Raw genomic sequence first — 16,061 nt, 5'->3', positions numbered from 1 at the left:
CAATAGATGCCCATTCTAAATGGCCAGAAGTCTCTATAATGCAGTCCACTACTGCAGAGAGTACTATCCAAAAACTACGAGGACTCTTTAGTCGTTTTGGTCTGCCAGAACAACTTGTGAGCGACAACGGACCGCAGTTCGTCTCTCAGGAGTTTCAAAATTTTATGAAGGCAAATGGGATACACCACATCACGTCAGCACCATATCATCCGTCCACCAACGGATTAGCTGAAAGATTTGTGCAGACAATGAAAAACGCTTTGAAATCAGCAAGGGGACAACACTCCATTCAAAAGCGTCTGGATACCTTCTTACTTTCCTACAGAAACACACCTCATGCTACGACCCAGGCATCCCCAGCCTTTCTAATGATGGGACGACAGCTGCCCACTTGCTTTGATCTGCTGAAACCTTCTGAACCCAGACAAACTATGCAACATCAGCAGCAATATCAAGTCATCAGACGGGCACCCAGAGCAAAAGACCGAACCTTTAGCCCGGGACAGCCAGTTTTGGCTCGGAATTATACTTCCAGAGCTAAATGGGTCCCGGCCACAGTCATCACTCAAGTCCGGACTGCAGAGAAACTTACCTGGCGGCAACATGTAGATCAGCTGTTGCCAGGTCATGCCAGTCCTCAGGACACATCTGCAGTTGACGGGTCTGACTTCACCTCTTCTGGTGAGACACCGAATCATGAATCACCTGTTCCTGACTGTTCTCCTCCATTACTGCCGGCGGCTGAGCTGCCCCTTTGCCCAGCACGAGCTGATACCACCTCCTCACCCGTTCGTGCTGCGGACCCTGAGCCCATGGTACTTTTGGGTGCAACAACACCAGAAGTTCGCCGTAATCCACCTAGAGACAGAAGGCCTCCTCATCGGCTGGATCTTTAGCTAGGGCGAACCCACGGTTATGGGGCAAAATAATCCCCAGGGTTTAGCCGGGAATGGAGGCAGTCTACCCTCCTTCTCTAGTCTAGTGTGTGTTTTATTTAGGGGATGTTCTTATTGGGGGGGAGGAATATGTTGTGTATTTGGTTGTCATGGTTTTTGTTCCTATGGCAACTGAGTTAGATTATTAGGGGATAGCTCAGCCAGCTTCGGCCGGCTGAGTGAGTCTCTGTGTCTGTAAATAAAATGGTAGTTTTGTTAGCTATCTATTCTCTGGCCTCAAGTGATTTCTTCTTAAACCGGCTGCCCCCAAGGATATAACACCACTAGTTACCCCTCTCCATTCTGAGAATTTACCATTAATTCCTACCCTTTGTTCCCTGTCCTTTAACCGGTTCTCAATCCATGAAAGGACCTTCCCTTTTATCCCATGACAGCTTAATTTACGTAACAGCCTTTGTTGAGGGACCTTGTCAAAGGCTTTCTGGAAATCTAAGTACACTATGTCCACCGGATCCCCCTTGTCCACATGTTTGTTGACCCCTTCAAAGAACTCTAATAGATTAGTAAGACATGATTTCCCTTTACAGAAACCATGTTGACTATTGCTCAACAGTTTATGTTTTTCTATGTGTCTGACAATTTTATTCTTTACTATTGTTTCAGCTAATTTGCCCGGTACCGACGTTAGACTTACCGGTCTGTAATTGCCGGGATCACCCCTAGAGCCCTTTTTAAATATTGGCGTTACATTAGCTAACTTCCAGTCATTGGGTACCGAAGCCGATTTAAAGGACAGGTTACAAACCTTAGTTAATAGTTCCGCAACTTCACATTTGAGTTCTTTCAGAACTCTTGTCTGAATGCCATCTGGTCCCGGTGACTTGTTAATGTTGAGTTTATCAATTAATTCCAAAACCTCTTCTAGTGACACTTCAATCTGTGACAGTTCCTCAGATTTGTCACCTACAAAAGCCAGCTCAGGTTTGGGAATCTCCCTGACATCCTCAGCCGTGAAGACTGAAGCAAAGAATCCATTTAGTTTCTCCACAATGACTTTATCGTCTTTAAGCGCTCCTTTTGTATCTCGATCATCCAGGGGCCCCACTGGTTGTTTAGCAGGCTTCCTGCTTCTGATGTACTTAAAAAACATGTTGTTATTACCTTTGGAGTTTTTGGCTAGCTGTTCTTCAAACTCCTCTTTGGCTTTTCTTATTACACTCTTGCACTTAAGTTGGCAGTGTTTGTGCTCCTTTCTATTTGCCTCACTGCGATTTGACTTCCACTTTTTAAAGGAAGTCTTTTTATCTCTCACTGCTTCTTTTACATGGTTGTTAAGCCACGGTGGCTCTTTTTTAGTTCCTTTACTGTTTTTCTTAAATTGGGGTATACATTGAAGTTGGGCCTCTATTATGGTGTCTTTAAAAAGGGCCCATGCAACTTGCAGGGATTTCACTTTAGTCACTGTACCTTTTAACTTTTGTTTAACTAACCCCCTCATTTTTGTATAGTTCCCCCTTTTGAAATTAAATGCCACAGTGTTGGGCAGTTGAGGTGTTCTTCCCACCACAGGGATGTTGAATGCTATTGTATTATGGTCACTATTTCCAAGCGGTCCTGCTATAGTTACCTCTTGGACCAGCTCATGCACTCCACTCAGGATTAAATCTAGAGTTGCCTCTCCCTTGTGGGTTCCCATACCAGCTGCTCCATGAAGCAATCTTTTATAATTTTTCAGAATTACCAGCAAACCGAAAAAATCCATTATTCACCCACCTCTCTGTGAGAAGCATAGTTCCAGACTGGAGATGTGAAATGGGGGCAGGCCCTCAGTCACACAGACTCCCGAGAACTTGCTGCACTTTTAGCCTCCAAACCTTTGCCGGTGGTTTTTCCTGAATACCCTCCTTGGCCTGCAGCAGGCCACAGAGCCATTTATTCCATGCTGCTGAGCAGGGGCGGCTCTAGGCATTTTGCTGCCCCAAGCACGGCAGGCAGGCTGCCTTCGGCGGCTTGCCTGCAGAGGGTCCTCTGGTCCAGTGCCTGCGGAAGGTCATCCGAAGTCGCAGGACCAGCAGACCCTCCTCAGGCAAGCTGCCAAAGGCAGCCTGCCTGCCGCCCTCACGGCATTGACAGAGCACCCCCCGCGGCTTGCCACCCCAAGCACGCGCTTGGCGTGCGGGGGCCTGGAGCTGCCCCTGCTGCTGAGATCAAACTGGGTGCCACACTGGCCATGTTTACAGATCTAGCTGGGGTAAAATTTGGTCCAGATTAAAAGGCTTCATGTACAGCAGATCTGGGTTGGCAGTGTGGCAATTAGCACAGCAATACTCTAAATGCTCCTGCTGTTGCCTGGTAGTAGTGACCTTGAAGCTCTGGGGACAGGAGGAAAGACTGAGGCATGCAAGGTGGGAGACAGTATTTAACAGTGTATGTAATGTGTCTGATTGTTTCTAAGCAGATGCTGGAGCAGGTGTTGAGAGAGCTGCAACCCCTGTGCATCGCGGAGCAGAGGTTTATTGAGCAATTCTTTATGCTGAGCCAGGATGCTGCAGCCCAAGAGTGGCTGGGGGTAAGTCAGCTAAGTGACCCATTGATCCTACCATGAGAGAGTTAACCTTTGGGAGCAAGGAGCTGAAATTAACCTGATGCTTGAGCAATTTTGTATCTAACTTAGCATCTCTATGACTGTGTCCCTAAGCTTGGATATGGAGTTGTAGTGTGAGGCACTACTACTTCTGTTGAGTTGACACATAAAATTTATCTTCTACTCTCCAAGTGAGAGAATGGAAGTCTCTCAAAAGGAATGGTACTCTCCCTCCCTCCCATTCTTTCTTTCAGCTACCTGCCACAAGCAAGGGAGGAAAGGATGTGGCGTTTCCTGAGAAGTTTCATTGGCCCAAGACTAAGACCGAGTACGTGGATGATAAGTGATCTGTCGTGCCTGGAATCCCTAGGAGTTCGTGTCTGAGGAATTGGCTGCACATGACAAGGGGGTTTTGTCTCATGACTGTGGTGATTTCATACCTCTCCACCCTTCATCAGGCATTTCAGGGGACACACCTCAACAGCACGCATTTGTGCAGCACCTAGAACAATAGTCTCCTGGTCCATGAAAAAATGTATGGAGGGGATGGTATGATGAGATTGCCTACAATAGCATATGGCCCATCCATGACTGCTATTAGCATATATCGCCAATGGCTGCTTATGGGACACTAGATGGTGTTCATTCCCAGGTGTCTGGCTGGTGGGTCTTGCTCGCATGCTCAGGATGTAACCAAGCACCATATTTGTATCAGGAAGGAATTTTCCCCCAGGTCAGAGTGACAGAGACCCTAGGGTTTTTCACCTTGCTCTGCAGCATGGGGCATGGGTCACTTGCAGGTGTGAACTAAAGTAAATGGTGGATTCTCTGTAACTTGAGGTCTTTAAGTCAAGATTTGAGGACTTTGGTAACTCAGCCAGAGCTTATTTGACTATTACAGCAAATGGTCAATGAGGTTTTGTGGTCTGTAATACGCAGGAGGTTAGACTAGAGATGGTCACGGTGGTCCTTTCTGGCCTTAAAGTCTGTGAGATTAGTGCTCCGAAGCACTACTGTAATATAAATAACAGACAGACAGCCTGCATCTTAGTGGAGTATTTGGACATGCAAAGTAGGTCTATCATTTTTGTCCCCTCTGTGGCAGTGACCTGGGAGCAGAGCTGGTTAGAAAATGGAATTTCCATTCCATGGGAAAGTGACACTTTGAAATTTGCTTTCATTCTGAATCGGAACAAAAGCTGAAATTTACCACACAAATTCCAAAAAAAATTGTATTTGAAATGATCAAATGTTTCATTCCAATGATGTCAAAACATTTTAAGAAAAGAAGAGCTCGGTGTAGCTCAAAAACGTGTCTCTTTCACCAACAGAAGTTAGACCAATAAAAGATATCACCTTGTCTCTCTTGGATACAAATACACATAACATTAAATATAATCCAGTACACTCCGACTTATCCAAATGCCCTTTATCCAAAAATCCTAATTATCTGAATCCACAGTGTCTCCCATGTAGCCCTAGAGTTAATCATTCACTCATAACTTCTCAATTAGCCTCTTAGCACCTGTTAGTGATAATCAACGACTTTGTATAGCAGCTACCTGCAGTTACTGAGATCTAATCCTGTTTCAGCAACAGCAGCAGCTTGGCAGGACAGTTATGACTAATCAGAATTAAATTACAACCACAGTGCTTTTAATACAATTTTGGTGTTATAATAAACTCAGTAAAGTTTGTAATTTATTAAAGAGTAAAAAAACCAAGGACAGTATTAAGCCTTTGTTTAAGCATTACTCCCTTTGTTCTACATATTTCCACATCAGTGATTCTGCAGCTCAATAGCACTTCCAGTTATCTAAAAGTTTTGGCTGTCTTCCAGGGCAGTAAGATAACTGGGTGTGGGCTGTATATCAGTGAAATATCAATAGTTCATATCATATAAGAGTCAAAATAAAATGAATCAAAACACTAAAGTGGAAACAAACTGTTTTATGTTATCAAAACAAAGGAAATTGATTTTCTCCCATCAACACAATCCCATGTTTTGACAAAACTGCATTTTCTAACCAGAGTCAGAAGATCTGCCTAGTGCAGTGTGGACACATCAGCATAGCTGCGAGACCCTGGTCCAGCAATTGTAGGGTTACTATGCAGTGTGTACTCTTAAGCGCAGATTTGAAAACATCAAGTCCATAAGCCTGGGTCCCACAGACCCGGCTAACCTTGCAGTATGGACACACCCACTGTGTCATTCAAAGACATGTACTGTCCAGTGCCCGCCAAGAGAGGAAGGATGCTCTAATGGCAGGGCACTGGCTTGGAACTCAGGAAACACGGGCAAGGCAATGTTCTGCCACAGACTTGCTGTGTGACCTTGGGCAAGTCACTTAGCCTCTTTGTGCCTCAGTTCCTGGTTATAAAGTTGGGATAGTGGCACTGCCCTACTGCACAGGGGTGTATTCAGGATAACTACAGTAAAGATTGTGAAGTGCTCAGATGCTATGGTAACAGCAGACTTATAACTACGTAGGACAGATAAATAGGGGACTGTTGCGAACTAATATCACAAGAAGACAGCTGGGTAAGATTTGGCCCTCAGTCAATCCAGTACTTGAAGGCAGTTGGACAATGAATGAATGAAGTTAATGGGACAAAAAATGTTGGCTTATATTCAAATCACATTTACACTGGTGAAAATCAGGAGTCATGCCCATGGCTTGCATCCGCGTAAATGAGTGTGGAACAGGACAAAATTTGGGTCAAATTACCTGAAATGTCACATGGGTGCTTAGTCTGCCAGTGTCACAGGACTCAGGGCAGTGCTGGTTAGTACCAAGTGTTTACTCAGCAGAGTGATTGTGGAGAGGGTTCTTTATCACTGCTTCTAGTCTGCTCACACAGGGAAACAAAGCACAGAAATAGGAGCAAATACATTATCAAGGTAACTGCAGGAATTCTGATAGTATTGTATCTTGGGACAGGATAGGACACTGGACTGGGGGTCAAAAGTGTGCCCACAGCTATTCATTTCACTGGGAACTGGGCATCCAAACCTTGATGGTTGCAGTGTTATTGTTATGTCACTGGTCATGGCAGGGCTATCACTTTAGACAAATCACTATTACCATGGTGTAGAGCAGTAGTACATGACTTGCCAATGGGCATTGGCCCAAATCATTAAAAGGTATTTAGGCTCCTAACTCCCTTTGGAATCAAGGAGAGTTAGACACCTCAGTACCTGTGAGATCTGGGCCTTTGTGTGTATCTGGTGTCTGCACTCTTAGCTCCTGGTTTGTGAGGCCGAAGAGGCTGTGTTTGAGCTTTACCTGCCTGTATCTTTCTGTCACCCTGTCCATACCTCTCTGGCTGGCCCACTGCCTGAGCAGCTCTGTCCCAACCCCCTTTCTGTTTGTGACACTTATTCTAGACTAGAAGAGCAGCCCACCCAGCTGCTGTCTGAGATCTTCAGTTCCCTGGAGCCAGAGCTGAGAGGATTTATAGATACCTGCAATAAAGCCCAACAGTTTAGCTGCCTGCAGGTCCTGGTCACCCTGAATGACTATATGTTTGAGATGCAGGGCTCTTCCGCAGCCACCTCCTCCTCCTTCCTCAACGTGGTCCTCAGCAACATCCTGCTCCTGGCCAAGAACAACTTCAACAAGTGCATTGTGAGTCTCCATCCATAAGCAGAGATGAGCCTCGGAGCGCTGGAGCCCCAAGCCAGCATTTACCCTTTGTGCGAATGAATGGAGCTTCTGGGCCTGATGCTTTGCTGGAGTAAACCGGCATGGCTCCATTGAAGTCAGCTCCCCTTCCCCACAGTGAAGCCAATGCCTGTGTGGATTTGGCTCTAAATTCTTGTGAGAATTAAAATCTCCCTGCATCATCAATTACTAGTGCATACACGAGGATGTCCCCACTTATATGGGCACACTGCATAGGCCATACTTTCACACACGGCTGGGAGGCCAAGGGATTTCAAACAGCACATTCCTAAAAGCAGTGGCTGAAAATGCATCACTAGGAACTTTCCTGTCACGGTGCTTTTAGCAGTGGCTGAAAGCGAGCTGCAAGTTATTGCCAACTGGTCATTGTTCAGCCATCTGCGTGGAGCTGTAAACGGCTTTCACACTAGCTGCTAGTAGACAGGTGCTCATATCTAGGGTGACCAGACAGCAAGTGTGAAAAATGGGGAGGGGGGCGTAATAGGAGCCTATATAAGAAAAAGACACAAAAATCAGGACTGTCCCTGTAAAATTGAGACATCTGGTCACCCTACTCATATCACAAAAGCACCACAGCTGGAACTCATGCCTGCCCTTTGTGACTGCCTCAGCTCAGGCTGAGTGCTAGATAAACATTATTTTAGCGTTATCCCAGAGACCAAAGATTGAATCATCCCTGGAGACTGAACTCTCCTCGCTTCTTTAGAAGTGGTCCTTCAGTGGCACAGTGCTGGGGCATTGGAGGGGAAGCTTGCCCTGCCAATGCCCATGTTTGTACTAGTTCTGAGGTAAGCGGGCTCAAGGGCTGTCATTCTGGGCTGGAGGAAGGCAATACTAGTGAAATTTGCTGATATATACCACACAGCAGGTCAGACTAGATGATCCCCATGGTCCCGTCTGGCCTTAAAATCTGCCAGCATATGAATGAGAGCATTGAAATTGACCATTTTATCATTCCTGATTCATTCCTGTCAGTTACGAGTACAGGGATCAGCTGTCTCTGATGCTGGCATGCAGGCTCTAGTGGGGCTTGCTTGCTGATAGGCTTTTTGGCATGCCCACCCCAGAGTCAGGGACTGGCCAAGTCTGAGAGTGTTCTGTTTTATTCTATTGCTCCCAGTGTGTCCTGTGCAAAGAAATCGAGGAAGCGAAGGTACCTAGCAAGGCTAAGGGCGGGATCCTGCCTTTCGTCAGCCGCTTTGAGGAGTTCGTGAATTTCTCGGAGGATGTGTTCAGATGGGCTCAGCAGAGAGGCGAACTGGACAAAGCTCACACCAAACTAGTGGGCAGCGTCTTCAGCAGCAGTGAGTACAAAGAGCCATTGGTGGAGTAAGCTTAGACCTGAATCACAACAGTCACAGCTGGAGCAGTATTTCTAACCCTCTTTTTTAAAGCCCAGGGTGTTTGGATCTGGATTCTGGTTCTGTTAGTGGCACAGATTGGCCAGCATGAAATTTGGATCCTGATCCAAGTTGGAACACTGAAATCCCTCACATACACCCACACACATATATGCAGCCACCCACGTGTATGCACTATGCACAGAAAAACACACCCACGTGCAAGGGCTTGTTTGGGGTCCCAGAGGGATGGCATAGAATCACTCTTCCTTCCTTCCTGAGCTGCCCCAAGTGAAAACCCAGTACAGCTGAGGGCTGAGAATGCATTTCCTGGCTATAGATACACCGAAGCAGAGAGAATACAAGAGCAATATTAAGAAGTCTCAGGAGGTGCAGAGTCACTGGAATAAGTGGTTAGAAAGAAGGTCTCCCCCCAAAAAGCACTGCTGTATTTGGCCAAGAGAAAGAGAGGGAGGTTGGTAGTTTGCAGGTTGCACTCTGCGTTGCCATGCAAGAAATCCTAATGTGGGTCTCAAAACTGGTCTCTTGCTTCCGAGCTTGGCCGGGGCTCAGGGTGCTGTGGAAACGATGCCCCCTCCACACACCAGAAGGCTGAGCTGTAGATCACTCAGAGATGCCCAGACTTTGCAAGCTGGAAAGCTACATTAGCACCTTTCTGTGATGCAGAGGGTGGAGACTTCTTTGCATATTATCCTGGATGAGCTGCCTCACTAATGCAATCAGTACCAGGCCTGTCAGGGCACCAGCTGCATTTATTATAAAGCTTCTGAGACAGGAAATAAAAATAAATTACATAAATCGTTATTTACATTACAATGTTATTCTCCCTCCGGTATTGGAACCAGCCAGCCATTCAGATGGGACAGGCTAAGAGCCATTAGCTCCAAAGCATAAGCTGAAGGCAAGACTCTAGGGCTAGGAAGGTTAAGTCAGTCTGTGGACTGGACTGATAGGACTTGCCTAGACTCTCTGGAAGACCCTTCTGGATTTGTGCATGGTGGGCTTAACTCATCCTGTCTTTTCACCTTGTATCTCCTCTCCATTCCTCCCCATCTTGATTATCAAAAGGTCCCTCTAGGCCTATGTGCTTTCTCCCGTTCTTTTTAGTCAACAGTCTGGCCTCAGCAAACCTGAAGGTCAATACGGACATGGTCATGATGGAAAACTTCCACCACATCCACTGCTTTCTGTACCAAAAGAAGATCCAGTGCTTGGAAAACAAGAGAAGGGAAGCCAAGCAAAGGTACCATGAGCACCTAGAGAGATATGTCACCAAGTACCTGGGACAGCCACTGGAGAAACTCAACGTAAGTACATTGCAAGCCACAACCTCCTCTGTCTATAGTATGTATATGTCACTCCTTACTATCCTACCTGAGCACCTCATAGTCTTTAATGGATTTATCCTCACACCATGCCTAAGTCCTTTTTACAGATGGGGAACCAAGATGCAGAAAGGCTAAGTGACTTGCCTAAGGTGGAACCAGGTCTACCATGTGCTTGGCTAGTGCTCTAACCACTGGACCATTCTACCTCTCCACCAGGCACTACCCAGGAAATCCCCAGGCTAATCTAAAGCACCCTTTTGACCAGGGCCGGCTCCAGGCACCAGCAAAGGAAACAGGTGCTTGGGGCAGCCAATGGAAAGGGGCGGCACGTCCGGGTCTTCGGCAGCGGGCCCCTCAGTCCCTCTTGGAGCGAAGGACCCACCGCCGAATTATGAAGAGGCGCGGTAGAGCTGCCGCCAAAGTGCTGACTGTCGCGGCTTTATCTTTTTCCCCCGCCCCACCGCTTGGGGCGGCAAGAAAGCTGGAGCTGGCCCTACTTTTGACACTGCAAAAAGAAAAAAAAAGTGTTTTAACCAGCGCTAGTTCTCTCTGGTTAAAATAGCAGTAAAGACACAGCAACTCAGGTCAGCCACCTGAGTTCAGCCCCAGGCTGTCCTATAGGCTTGAACCCGAGTTGCCCTGTCTTCAACATGATCTTAATCTGAGTTAGCTAACCAGAGTTGAGAACGCAGCTTTTGTCGCTGTGTAGACAAGCCCTTACTTTGCTCTCACCTCCTTTATCCCCTACAATACTAGGCAGCCCTTGCTATCTAATATCCATTAGCACAACTCTCATGCTTTATATGTCAAAAGTGCTTCTCAAACATTGGCTGAATGAGGTCCTTTTTCCCTGTGGCGGATAATTCAATTTCTGCCCTAGAGCAGGAGAGCTTCTGACCTCTAGAAATGAATACAGCCCTTCCCCAAATGCTGAGGATACAAACTCTGCAACTAAACCCTCTACTGGATTCACACACCCCATCCAAGAGACAGTTGGAGGACAGGACAGGAAGGGGTTGCCCTGTTTGTGTGATCAAAGCCAGAATTACTTCAGTGAGTAACACTCAACATGTCTGTGCACTGCTGCCCTCTCTCGCTGGCATCAGTGGGTAACACGGCCTCACTATTGTATGTGAGCGAGCAAAAATGCTTGTGCAGCTCACCTGAATTGGCTTTGAATTGAAGGGGCAGATTTCTATCACTGCTTTCCCTTTTGGCTGCATGTCTGTGGCTGGCTGATGCTGGTTCTGTCTGGATGGCTGCTAGTGCAGAGCCTCCTAACATAATTTCAGGGTTCCCAGGTGATTGATTTGTTAACTGAGCTAAAAGCATGGCTCCACTCAAGCGGACATTCAGCCCTTTCCCATAGTTCCTTGCCATTCCACTAACCCCTTGCTGTTCTGATTAATGCTCATCCACCTGCTCATTGGCCTATAACTCCTAATAAAAGCTAGGCCCAGCTGGATATAATTGAAATGCCTGTTGGTTTTGATTTGCTTCTGGACTTTGCTGTCAGACTCCTCCTGCCCCTGGAAGATATGCTCAGCTATGACACCAGCCAGAGCTTCAATCAACTCGCTGCCTGTGCTAATTGTTTTGTCTTCCATTGATGAGGGCTGAGTGGAATTTCATTGTTGGTGGCAAGGCAAAGTGACTATATTTCTGGTATCCATTAGCAGGGGTCTGCTCAGTGAGAGGAACCCTGAGCAGCGTCTTTGCTGCCCACAGCTGCTCCCCATGTGACTCTTCAGTTATGAGCTGCTTAATTTACTGACATGGGGTAAAATTTTCAAAAGTGACCAGCTGATTTAAGAGCTTAAGTCCACTTTTCACTTAGGAGGTGTAAGGGCTTGTCTATGCAAGCGCTTTGTTCTCAGCAAGCTGGGGTGCTGGGCACTAACTGTCCATTGGACCCTGCCGTACACTAACAGCTCCCTCGTGTATGGCCGCTTGGTGTGCTGCAGGCTAGTGCGGGTTAGATTTACACCCCAGCTTCCCACCAAGTAAGTGTTTGTGTGAACAAGCCCCAGGTGTCACTGAAAGTCTGGGAGACACAGGAGCTCACATCACTGTTGACAATGGGACAGCAAGGGAGTCATTCAGCGGCTGGTGCACCCCTCAGGACCAGGCATGGTGTACCAACCTCTTCTACTCTAGCACTCCCTCTCAATGGTCACTCCAGTCCTGGGGTGATTTGCCCCTTTTCATGGGTCTGCTCTCTGCCCAGCTTGCTTCTAGTCCCACCCCATCCAGGGGGAGAACAAGGCCAATCAAGCAGAAGCCTAATGACCCTGTCCCACACCTTCAGCCCCACCATGGACTCAATAGTCCTTGTCCCCCTTTTTGTCAGGACTTTTGCCTCCCCTTCTTTGAGTATTAGTAGGGGAACCCAAGCCCCCCCATCTCCAGTCCAGGGACCTTGCATTAAGCAGGCAGGGTCTGCTCCCTGCTGTTTCCCTGGGCCACTTTCTTCAGGCTGATGCCGAGTCCCCTCAGGTTCTCTGGCAGCATGCAGCCACCCACAGGCTGGGCCTCCTCCTTCTCCAGGCACCTGGGACATCTCTCCCTAAGTGCCTTCTTCTGGGAGCTCCATTCCTCCAGTCTCCCTCCCCAGAAGGCTTCTCTTTCTAGGAGAAGCCTTTTAACTCAGCTGTGGTTGGTCAGCCACTTAATCACAGCTGGGGAAGTAACTGTGCTGCCTATTAACCCCCTGTGTGGCTGCTATGGGGGAGGGAGAGAGAAGGGTGGAGAAGTGTATGCACCCCATCATAGAGATGAACACCAGGAGCTAGTTTTTCCTACTGCCAGCACTGTGGAGCCAGTATCCTAGTGAGGCAAATAGAAAGGAGCATAAACACTGCCAACTTAAGTGCAAGAGTGTAATAAGAAAAGCCAAAGAGGAGTTTGAAGAACAGCTAGCCAAAAACTCCAAAGGTAATAACAAAAATTTTTTTAAGTACATCAGAAGCAGGAAGCCTGCTAAACAACCAGTGGGGCCCCTTGATGATCGAGATACAAAAGGAGCGCTTAAAGATGATAAAGTAATTGCAGAGAAACTAAAAGGATTCTTTGCTTCAGTCTTCACAGCTGAGGATGTTAGGGAGATTCCCAAACCTGCGCTGGCTTTTGTAGGTGACAAATCTGAGGAACTGTCACAGATTGAAGTGTCACTAGAGGAGGTTTTGGAATTAATTGATAAACTCAACATTAACAAGTCACCGGGACCAGATGACATTCACCCAAGAGTTTTGAAAGAACTCAAATGTGAAGTTGCAGAACTATTAACTAAGGTTTGTAACCTGTCCTTTAAATCAGCTTTGGTACCCCATGACTGGAAGTTAGCTAATGTAACGCCAATATTTAAAAAGGGCTCTAAAGATGATCCCAGCAATTACAGACCGGTAAGTCTAACATCAGTACCGGGCAAATTAGTCAGAACAATAGTTAAGAATAAAATTGTCAGACACATAGAAAAACATAAACTGTCTCCTTTGCCTCCCTAGCATTTCTTCGAGGGGGTGAAAGCCCGCGTGGCTCAGGGAGTGAAAGAAGAGGAAGTGAGTTTCCAGCTGGCGTACAGCAAGCAGGAGCTGCGGAAGGTGATAGAAAAGTACCCTGGCAAGGAGGTGAAGAGAGCTCTGGATACTCTCTACAGGAAGATTCACAAGTATCTCTCCCCTGAGGAAAACCTTCTGCCGGTAAATATGGCCTGGGCACCGCTCACAGGGTGCAGTGCAGTGGTGGCTTCATGTGTTTTGGGGGCCAAGCTTGCCAGGCAACAATAAATGGCAGAGGGAAGGGGACCTCCTAGCTTTGCCTCTCTGACCATCACTCCCACTGTGTTGATTCCCTCTTCGTACCCATTGTTTCATCTCCTCAAACCACCCTCTGTTATTTCTATCCTCCCTCTTCCCAGTGACTTGTTTCTGCTCCCTGCTTCTCTTAGTATCTTTAGTTACACATGAAGTCTGAAAATTAGTGGGAATTCCTCCATCTCTGCTCCCTTAGGGGGAACTCTTACTAGGCTAGTTTTGGGGCCTAGGGCCCAGATCCTCAAAGGTATTTAAACACCCAATCTCCATTAATTTCAATGGGAGTTGGGTTCCTAAGTGCCTTTGAGCATGTGGGCCTAGAAGCTCCAAGGTCAGCCCTCTGCATGTCCCTTCCTCTCGGGCTGGCAGTTGCACTCATGCAGCAGGCAGTGAAAAACATGTGTCTCTGTGGGTGAGGATGGTTATGTAGTGTTGCAGCAAACCCCGGAGGGAAGCAGGGTAGGATGCTCCCAGTAAGAGAGGTTATTGACTTCAAGTGTTTTACCTACAGGTGGTCTGGCGAGCCATGGAACAGGAGTTCATACGGCAGTATCAAGAGTTCGAGAACCTGATCCAGCACTGCTACCCAGGGTCAGGGATCACAATGGACTTCACCGTGGAGGACTTGCTGAACTATTTTATCTCCGTCACTCAGTCCAGCATGTGAAAGCAATCCCTGCTGGCTAGGTGTGTGGTGAGAACAGCTCCCGCTGGTGCCAAAAAAGCTCCATCAGCAGCCAAGGAGCCGAAATGACCATGTGAAAATTTACTCTGGACTGACATTTGGCACAAGAGTTCTTAGCCTAGGTTTAACCCAATATGGGGATCTACCGAATTAAAGGAGAACTTTCACAGTCGTCAGCCTAAAAATTGACCTTCCCTGAGAGTGGAAGCTTTGAGATTCCTTTTCCCCCAGCAGATCCATGCACAGCCAATAATAAGCCCAAACTGCTGGGTTTCTGTGACTCCCCTACAGCACTGCTTTGTAACATCCTGTCAGAGTGCGTGGCCATAGAAACCTCCTGTCGGAGCAACCCATGCTCATTAGACTCTTTCTGAGCACGCACATCAGCTTCTTTATGCCAAGTCGCACAGCACTGATCAGATGGGGGAAGGAGGCGAGATATATTTGCAACTCTGAACTTATGAATTTATAGGAGGGTCCAAGTGAGGATGTAATTTTTGGCCACTTTGACTATTTCCAGTTAATCTCTCTTCTGCGTTCAACATACCCAGTTTTATATAAAACTAGAGATGGATCCATGGTTAACAATTTGGATCTGGATTTCAAACGCCCTAAAATGCCAGGGAGTCTGGATCTCGGGGATTGGTGCAGCCCATTGTAAAACTGAGGATCATTTGTAAAATCTGGATATGGGTTTGGATTTCCAACACCCTTGATGTTTATGGTTGTTTGGGTTCGAGGTTTTGGTTTAGGTCTGTCTATACAAAGCACAACGTTTGTTTCCTTTCCATAGCCCAGCATCTCCCACAATTCTGGTATGAATGGGCTATTCTCCTCCTGTCTGCAATTTCCACAGGTGGCTCAAAGCTGCAGCAGAGCCTGTGCTAGTCATGTCCCTTTCTCCTGCTTGCTACCAGTTCTTCGGTTTCCACAGAAGCAGGCAAATGGCGGTTTGCTTCTCTCCTGTCCCTTTCTTTTAGATGTATTTGTAGCCATTTTGGTGGCAGTTATATTTGTGTTTATTTTCAAGCCTCCTCACCTCCTCCCAGTCAGGATCTAAGCAGCACCAGGGTCAGAGACACCCGGATCGGCCTCAGAGTCCAAAACCAGAGCAGCCCGTTCTCTCTTTGATATGGCTGAAATGAGCCATCTATCTGCTTGCCAAGATCATTTCCACAGGCTTGCCCAATAGCATCTGGACATGCCATAAGCGGTGGTTCTTGTTTCTTCCTTTGGCTGCATTGAAGCAAATGGATCCATGCTTATGAATGACGCACTGCAACATAAAGGGCTTTCCATCACACATGTATGCATGCTGTTAGCCATCTCAAATGTTGCTTAATCTATCAATTCTGCTGTACAAAGAGTTTAAAAATGAGAATTATTTTACGTGACGTTGTTATGAATGTTTCATTTCCTAGGATGGGACAAAAACTCTTATGCAACCTGGAGCAATTTCCCAGGGATCTTCCCACTCTTATCTAATTTAGCTTGTCTGCCCATGGACAGTATCACAAGATAATAAAATCCTTTCAGTGTTGGCCTCATTGCTTTGACCTGCTCTTGTATCCCAATGTGGTCACCTCGTATTGTACGGGATGTCTACTCAGGCAGCCTTCCCTCATGGCACTGGGATGAATCTGAAGCTCTTGGCTCAATACAAAGTAAAATCTTTTTTAAAAACCCTACTAAATTTTGTATGAATTTGG

At 46.9% G+C, this 16,061-nt stretch overlaps 1 protein-coding gene across 3 annotated transcripts in view; it reads left to right on the top strand.

The window, feature by feature from the left end:
* LOC120372511 (exocyst complex component 1-like) overlaps positions 1–16,030 on the top strand; it is an 80,088-nt gene extending 64,058 nt beyond the window's left edge. For 2 of the 3 annotated variants that reach the window (XM_039489692.1, XM_039489694.1), the window contains exons 12-18: positions 3,355–3,465; positions 3,735–3,808; positions 6,869–7,109; positions 8,287–8,470; positions 9,596–9,834; positions 13,359–13,553; positions 14,179–16,030. In XM_039489692.1, the coding sequence (XP_039345626.1) occupies positions 3,355–3,465; positions 3,735–3,808; positions 6,869–7,109; positions 8,287–8,470; positions 9,596–9,834; positions 13,359–13,553; positions 14,179–14,334 (1,200 nt within the window). In that variant the 3' untranslated portion in view covers positions 14,335–16,030. The remainder of the gene's footprint in view (positions 1–3,354; positions 3,466–3,734; positions 3,809–6,868; positions 7,110–8,286; positions 8,471–9,595; positions 9,835–13,358; positions 13,554–14,178) is intronic. The other variant, XM_039489693.1, reaches the window with a different exon arrangement.
* Positions 16,031–16,061: the final 31 nt, after the last annotated feature.

The sequence above is a fragment of the Mauremys reevesii genome, linkage group 9 (genome assembly GCF_016161935.1).
Source record: "Mauremys reevesii isolate NIE-2019 linkage group 9, ASM1616193v1, whole genome shotgun sequence".
In the NCBI taxonomy this organism is placed as follows: Eukaryota; Metazoa; Chordata; order Testudines; family Geoemydidae; genus Mauremys; species Mauremys reevesii.
The sequence above is the reverse complement of the archived record's forward strand: the minus strand, read 5'-3'. Positions and strand labels throughout refer to the sequence as shown.